The following is a 7,625-nucleotide window of genomic DNA, read 5'->3' on the forward strand; positions in this document are numbered from 1 at the left end:
TTTGTCTGTTACGGAGGTCGGCAGAAGAGGAAAGCCATTTCCAAGCAGAGGATGGCCCACTGGATAGTGGATGCTGTCACTTTGGCTTATCAAGCACAAAGCGTGTCATACCCGCTCAGGTTCTGAGCTCACTCCACCAGGAGTCTTGTATCCCCCTGGGGGCTGGCGCATGGTGCCTCGCTGACAGATATTGGTAGAGCTGTAGGCTGGGTGACTCCCAAGACATTCGCTAGATTCTATAGCTTTCGTCCAGTGTTCTCACCTCAGACAGGTAAAGACACTGAGAGGCCACGGTCTAGTGTCGGCTTGCTATGTCACAAATTCTGGTATTTTGCTACAGAAAATGTATTTGTTGGGCAAACCCTATCGAGTTCCTCAATCACCCTCTATCAAGCCAGGTCTGAACTCAATGTATTCTTGAAAACTGTGGGTAGGCTGGGTGCCCATATGCAGTGACCCTGATGGGATAACATATGTGTATTCTTCCATGGGATAGCTTTAAGTCCTGCGAGCGCTGCGAGCATAAATGGGAAGCTGGATGCAATTATAATATGCCAATATGCATTGGCTCGTTTAGTTACACTGTTAAGTAGATTGGTCTCTCTGGCAAGATTCCCAATTCATCAGTCACCTCCACTGTTGGGAAAGTAATGTTGGAAATGCAATAGGTTACATATTAAAAGTTAACCTGTTTAAAATTGAACAAGTAGTGTAACTATTTCAACTGCTTTATAAATGTAACTCATTACATTTGATTACTTTTTGATTATCTAAATTTTCAATATTTTCACCTGTCAATCATTTTCAAACATTTAAACCAGAGAGGGTTAACCTTACAGCAGTACTCAACAGAGTACTGTCAGACTGTCAAAAGCCTTCATCACTTCAATTAAGATGATACAAATTTTAAGGCACAGCCACCAAAAAAATCAGACTTTATCACTTCTTTTCACTTTGAGATCATTCTGAGGTTAAGATTTAAAATCATAACAAGAAATAGTTTAATAGCTATGATACTGTTTTTGAAATCAAATCTTCGCATATCTATGATAGAAAACACTGATATGAAATATGATAAAACCAGATAGGAAATAAAACAGTTATTGAATAAGCGTGTCCTATTCTGTGTCCTAAACTCCTGAAACACCGGTGTCTCATATTTTTAGAGCAGTCAATGAAGTTTATAATACAAATTAAATCTGTATAGGGGTGTGTATGTGAAAATAATCAGATGTAACCCACTTTGTAATAGTTAACATTTTCATAAGTAACTGTAATTTAATGACACATTGTTTTCTCAGTAACTGTAAGTAATTACAATTAAACTTATTTTGTAATTAAATTACATAATTCCGTTACATGTAACTAGTTACTCCCCAACACTGTGTACCTCAAACACAGAACCAGGAAAAAGGAAACACGTGTTCAGAGAAAGAGAAACTAAAGTGCAGTTGAGCTGTTGTGTGTTTGTGTCTCCGTATTCAAGCAGTAAAATGGCAGAATCCAGAGTTTTTCAGGATGAGTTCATGTGTCCAGTGTGTCAGGATCACCTGAAGGATCCAGTGACCATCCAGTGTGGACACAGTTACTGTAAGAGCTGTATTACAGTCTGCTGGGATCAGGAGGATCAGATGAGAGTCTACAGCTGCCCTCAGTGCAGACAGACCTTCAGTCCAAGACCTGCTTTAGCTGGAAACACCATGCTGACTGAAGTGTTGGAGAAACTGAAGAAGAGGAAACGTCCTGCTGACTGTGAAGCTGGAGATGGAGAAGTGCAGTGTGACGTCTGTACTGGAAGAAAATATAAAGCCATCAAGTCCTGTCTGATGTGTCTGAACTCTTACTGTCAGCATCACCTTGAACAACATGAGAGTTGGTTTAAAGGAAAGAGACACAATTTGACTGATGCCACTGGACGACTGCAGGAGATGATCTGCCAGAAACATGAGAAGCTCCTTGAGGTTTTCTGTTGCACTGATCAGAAATGTATATGTGTGCTGTGTACGATGGATGAACATAAAAACCACGACACTGTATCAGCTGCAGCACAGAGGACAGAGAAACAGGTATTTTTAAACTAGCGATCAAGTTAATACTCAGTGTAGTGATCCAATAATCTGTTTATTTTCTGTGTAGAGCTGCAGCTTAATTATACAGAAACACTGTCAGTGTGAAGCTCTACGTCTGTGTCACTTTTACTTTCATGATACCCTTGCAGTGTGAAACAGGTCTTAATATCATATCTCAATATTATAATTTGCGTTAGATTATTGTAACGATCATCATTTCTGGAGTTTGAACCTACAGCCATTAGTTATCAGCTCCACTTTTACTGGATTAATCTGTTCACATGGTAGTTTTCTGTGGGATTCACTATCATCTGTTTGTCCTGCAGAAGCAGCTGAAGGAGACGCAGGAGACGCTCCAGCAGAGAATCCAGCAGAGAGAGAAAGATCTCCAGCAGCTGAGAGAGGCTGTGGAGTCTCAGAAGGTGAGTCTGGAGAAGAAGAGAAGTTTATCTCAGTCTCAGTTCAGACTCACTGAATCCTGAATCACTGTGTGTCCTAACAGCGCTCTGCACAGACAGCAGTGGAGGACAGTGAGAGGATCTTTACTGAGCTCATCCGCTCATCCATTGAGAGAAGCTGCTCTGAGCTGATACGGCTGATCAGAGATCAGGAAAAGCAAGCAGTGAGTCAAGCTGAAGGACTGGAGCGACTGGAGCAGGAGATCAATGATCTGAGGAGGAGAGACACTGAGCTGGAGCAGCTTTCACACACACAGGATCACATCCAGTTCCTGCAGGTAACACAGATCTAGAAGAACAGCATCATAGTGGACTTGAGCAGATCCTGCTGTGACAGGAGACTCACAGAGAAACATTTCATGAGAGTCTTATTATATAATCATCAGTCAGACTCTCATCTGATCGTCTTCTTTTAAAAGAGATGCCGCTTACAAATGGCTATCAGCTCTGGAAATTTCTCAGGAATAATTTCTCTCAGCTTTTTCTTCTAGAAAATATATTTAGCTGTCAAACACCACTAGCGCCACCAGCAGTTCAAAATTTCACTAACATTTCAACTTTTTACCACATTTTTCTTCCGATTCATCACGTCACAATGAAATCGGTGAACTCGATAGTACAGATTCTGAGTAACAATAAATATTGGATCAGATGATCCTCAAACCTGATATTTATTGATTTTTATTGGTCTGTAACACATTGTTGAATTTGATCATGAAGACCCCAAACATGAAGTGATGCTGTATATTAGCAATGTTTCAGCGTATAGAAACCAAACCAAACCTGAGTGTGTCTTGGAGGTTCTTGTGAAGTTTCAGTGTCTCTTACCACTCTAAAGTTATAAATAATGGTCAGTCTAATCGTAGCATTTGAGCTGCTTTTCCTGAGCAAATGAGACTCCATTGATGTGCTTGAGCTGTTGGATGGATGTTTAAATTCTTAGCAGATGTTTTATCATTAAAATTATTTCCTAGAAAGTTCACATATTGTGTAAGTGGCAAATACTATAATCTGTAGCTCTAATGTGATATAATGAATATGAGAAGAATAAAGCTGATGCTGTGAAAGTCCTGGATTGAGGTCAGTTACTAAAGATCAGTCAAGTAAAATCTGACGTTGATGCAGGTTATTGGGTGAAGAGTGGAGCTGATGAGTTTTGATTTCTGTATTCTGTAGAGTTTCCAGTCTCTCTCAGCACCTCCTGAATCTACAGATGGAAATGATGATCTCTTCATTTCTCTCTTCTCTTCTGATGATCTGAGAGAATCTGTCCATCAGCTGAGAGACAAACTGGAGGATTTCTGCAAAGAGGAGCTCAAGAAGATCTCAGACAGAGGTAAAGTCCTGGAGATTCATCTGCTCTCAGAAACGAGTCCATCATCATCTCATATCATGGAGAACATCATATTAGAAATGTGTTAGGAATGAATGCAGGATCATGAGAATCACACTGTTCATGTCTGTTCATTTCCACAGTCACATTCACCAACACTGTTCCCAGGACCAGGAACCACTTCCTACAATGTAAGTCAGTAAGAAAACAAGCAGAAAAACTCACTGAGTGTGTTCATGTTCTTCCTGTAGAAGGTGAAAGAAGAGTTATAATTGATGATGTAGATGATGATTTGCACAGGATATCTGGTCTGAGACAATGATGATACACTAAATGAAGAGTTCAGCTTCATAAAAAGATCAAACAGATTCTGTGTTTTATCTCCATCAGATTCCCATCAGTTCACTCTGGATCCGAACACAGCTCATAAATACCTCCGTCTGTCTGAGAACAACAGAGAGATTACTGTCGCTGGCAAAGATCAGCCGTATCCTGATCATCCAGACAGATTTAATTATCGGCGTCAGGTGTTGTGTAGAGAGAGTGTGTGTGGACGCTGTTACTGGGAGCTGGAGTGGAGTGGAAATAGAGGTGTGGTTATATCAGTGTCATATAAGAGCATCAGCAGGAAGGGACGGGGTAAAGAGTGTCGGTTTGGATATAATGATCAGTCCTGGAGTTTATTCTGCTCTCCCTCCAGTTACTCATTCAGACACAATAACATACGGACTGATCTCTCTGTAGAGTCCATCATCAGTAGAATAGGAGTGTTTGTGGATCACAGAGCAGGAACTCTGTCCTTCTACAGCGTCTCTGACACAATGAGCCTCATCCACACAGTCCAGACCACATTCACTCAGCCGCTCTATCCTGGGTTTACTGTTCATGAAGGATCACCAGTGAAACTCATCAGTTTTGATGAATCAGAATAGATTGATGAGAGATTCTACCCATAATGCTTTAAGCTGCATGATAAATCCGTTACAGTGAGATATTATAGTCTCTTCATGACATTAATACTGCAGCTCAACTTCAGACAGTGAAATAGCATGTCAGCATAAATGTGTGTAATACATCCTCATATAGACATTAAGATCAGTGTGTGAGAGTCCTGAGCAGAGGTGGGTAGTAACGAGTTACAATTACTTCGTTACATTTACTTGAGTAAATTTTTGGGGTAACTAATACTTTTAGAGTATATTTAAAAATGGGTGCTTTTACTCTTACTCAAGTATATTTTTAGTGAAAAAACTGTACTTTTACTTCTTTACTGTGGGCGACGCTCCTCTAGTTACTCATTTATTCCAAAAGCGCGTCTACTTTTCTCTGGGTAATGAGCGATGCCCATTCGCGAATGATTCATTCTTTTGAGTCAATTCTGTTCGAAGGCTTGATCAAACCAGTGAATCGGTTTGCGAATCAGTTTGAATTCGCTGAGTCGTCTGAAGCGGTTCTCACTCAGAGTTGTAACAGAAAGTTTAAGAACATCAAGAGCGTTGAGCGCAGCGGCTCCTGTTCCAGGAGGAATGCCTTTGCCTTGGCACAATTAATATTGATATTTTCACAATATTTACACTTGCAGAAATATAGGCTACATTTGTTTACATTTTGCAGAACAGACGGAAGAAGATCCGTCAATGTGCGTTTGTTTCGTTATGTTCAGATGTTCAGTAGCGGTCATGTGAGGAGTTTCACTCTTCTCCGTGTCAGAAGTTATATACATATATAATACATAATTAATAGGCCTATACCTTGAAATATAATTTAATTCAGTGATGCAAATCAGAATTTTCGGGTACACTTTATTTCGATAGTCCACTTTAGACACTCTACTAACTGTAAGTATCTTTATAACTACATGTCAACTAATTCTCATTAATTAGGTTTAGGGTTAGTAGAATAAGTTGAAATATCTTTGCAAAGTTTCTCATAGTCAGTATGTTGTATGTTGTGGACCCATCAAAATAAAGTGTTAGAAGATATTAATCAGTCTACTAATACTCTAATGACTGCTAGTTGACAGTTACTCACTGTTAGTAGAATGTCTAAAGTGGACAAAATAAAGTGTTACCGAATTTTCATCAGCTGTTACTCCAGTTTCATGTGATCCATCTAAAATCATTCTATTATATTGATTTATTACCAGTGTTGGAAACAGTTTTGCTGCTTAATATTTTTTGGAACCTGTGACATTATGTTCAGGATTCTTTGATGAATAGAAAGCTAAAAAGAACAGCATTGATAATAAATCAACATACTGGAATGATTTCTGAAGGGTTATGTGACACTGACTGGAGACTCGCGTAAAGGCTGATGAAAATTCTGATATGCATCACTGAAATAAACTACATAAAAAAAAAACATTACAAATCTTTTGAACGACATTGTGTGTGTGTGTATATATATGTATAGATAGATAGCAACTACTTATAGGTACTACTACTATAGGTAGTAACTAACTACTTTTTTATCCGATACTTTTTTACTCTTACTCAAGTAACTATTCAGACTTTTAATTTTACTTGAGTAAATATTTTTAGAAGTACTTTTACTTTTACTTGAGTACAGTGTTTGGGTACTCTTGTTGTTGAAACCTCATCTTAATACATATACAACTAGATCATCAAATTATATTTCCTTGGCTATTCCTAGAAAGAAAACTATTTATGGTCGTTCCGCTTTTGAATTTGCTGCCCCAAATGATTGGAATATGCTACAAATGTTATTGAAATTAGAGACAAATATTCCAGTATGTGCATTTAAAAAATTACTAGTGAGTGCTTTGACCTCGACCTGTAAATGTTTTAAGGTTTTTTTAGTTTTTTGTGAATTATGTATTGTGATATATGTTTGTATATCTCAGGAGATATTAATTATCCTGCCAGGCTGTTATTGTAAATAAAACTTGTTCTTAATTAACTTGTCTGTTTAAATAAAGGTTAAAGAAAAGAAAAAAGAAAATCTCTACTCACCTCTGGTCCTGAGTGACCATGTGTTTCTGTCATTTTCTCAAACTCTGTTTGTGTTGATTTAGTTTTTAATGTAGTGTCAAATCTATCATGTTATTATTACTAATATCACACCTCTGGACTTTTTTGTTATGTTTTCTTCCCTCATGTGCTCTGTGACCTAGTTTTCCCCTGTGTTTGATTATGTCATGATGTTCAGGTGTGTCTTGTCAATTATCTTCTAGTAAAAACACCTTTAAGTTTTTAATGCACCCTGCTATGGCCCTCCCTCTAAGACCATCCGTGCCAGGTGCTTTTATGGGGGTTTACCCTAGCAAGACAACCAGCTATCTCCTCCTCTGTAAGAGTCATGGTGTTCCAAACATGGCTTCACACTTGGTCAGCCCTAACTGCATGTGTGGTTTTGTCAAAGCTACTGTAAAACTGATTTAATTCATTCGCAAATGAACCAATATTTGTGGGTAGGCTATTACTTTGAGAAAAAGCAGCCCCTTTCTCACTTACATATTTCTTCATTTCATGTGAAACCCAAACCTTATTATTAGGGTATATTTTAACAGTTTTTGTTGGTACATTATTCTCACAGAAAATAATATAAGATGTTATTGTTTCTGTTAACTCATTTGCATTTGCAGTTATCAAAGAAACTGTCCCAGTTCGTATCATCAGAGCAGTCTCTCAGTCTCTTTTTACAGACCTCAAACCACAACGTCACTTCTCTCACAGTAGGCTTCTCGTTTAAGTTTAGCTTTTTATGTGGGCAGCAGATGAATAACGTTATGGTCTGACTTACCCA

At 38.5% G+C, this 7,625-nt stretch overlaps 1 protein-coding gene across 1 annotated transcript; it reads left to right on the top strand.

The window, feature by feature from the left end:
- Nucleotides 1–1,484: 1,484 nt before the first annotated feature.
- Nucleotides 1,485–4,917, top strand: LOC306887733 (tripartite motif-containing protein 16-like). The gene is made up of 6 exons (XM_079445724.1): nucleotides 1,485–2,066; nucleotides 2,396–2,491; nucleotides 2,572–2,805; nucleotides 3,704–3,863; nucleotides 4,004–4,051; nucleotides 4,251–4,917. The coding sequence occupies exons 1-6, from the start codon at nucleotides 1,494–1,496 to the stop codon at nucleotides 4,790–4,792; spliced, it is 1,653 nt and encodes a 550-aa protein (XP_079301850.1). The 5' UTR covers nucleotides 1,485–1,493; the 3' UTR covers nucleotides 4,793–4,917.
- Nucleotides 4,918–7,625: the final 2,708 nt, after the last annotated feature.

The sequence above is a fragment of the Barbus barbus genome (assembly GCF_936440315.1).
Source record: "Barbus barbus genome assembly, chromosome: 21".
Taxonomy (NCBI): domain Eukaryota; kingdom Metazoa; phylum Chordata; class Actinopteri; order Cypriniformes; family Cyprinidae; genus Barbus; species Barbus barbus.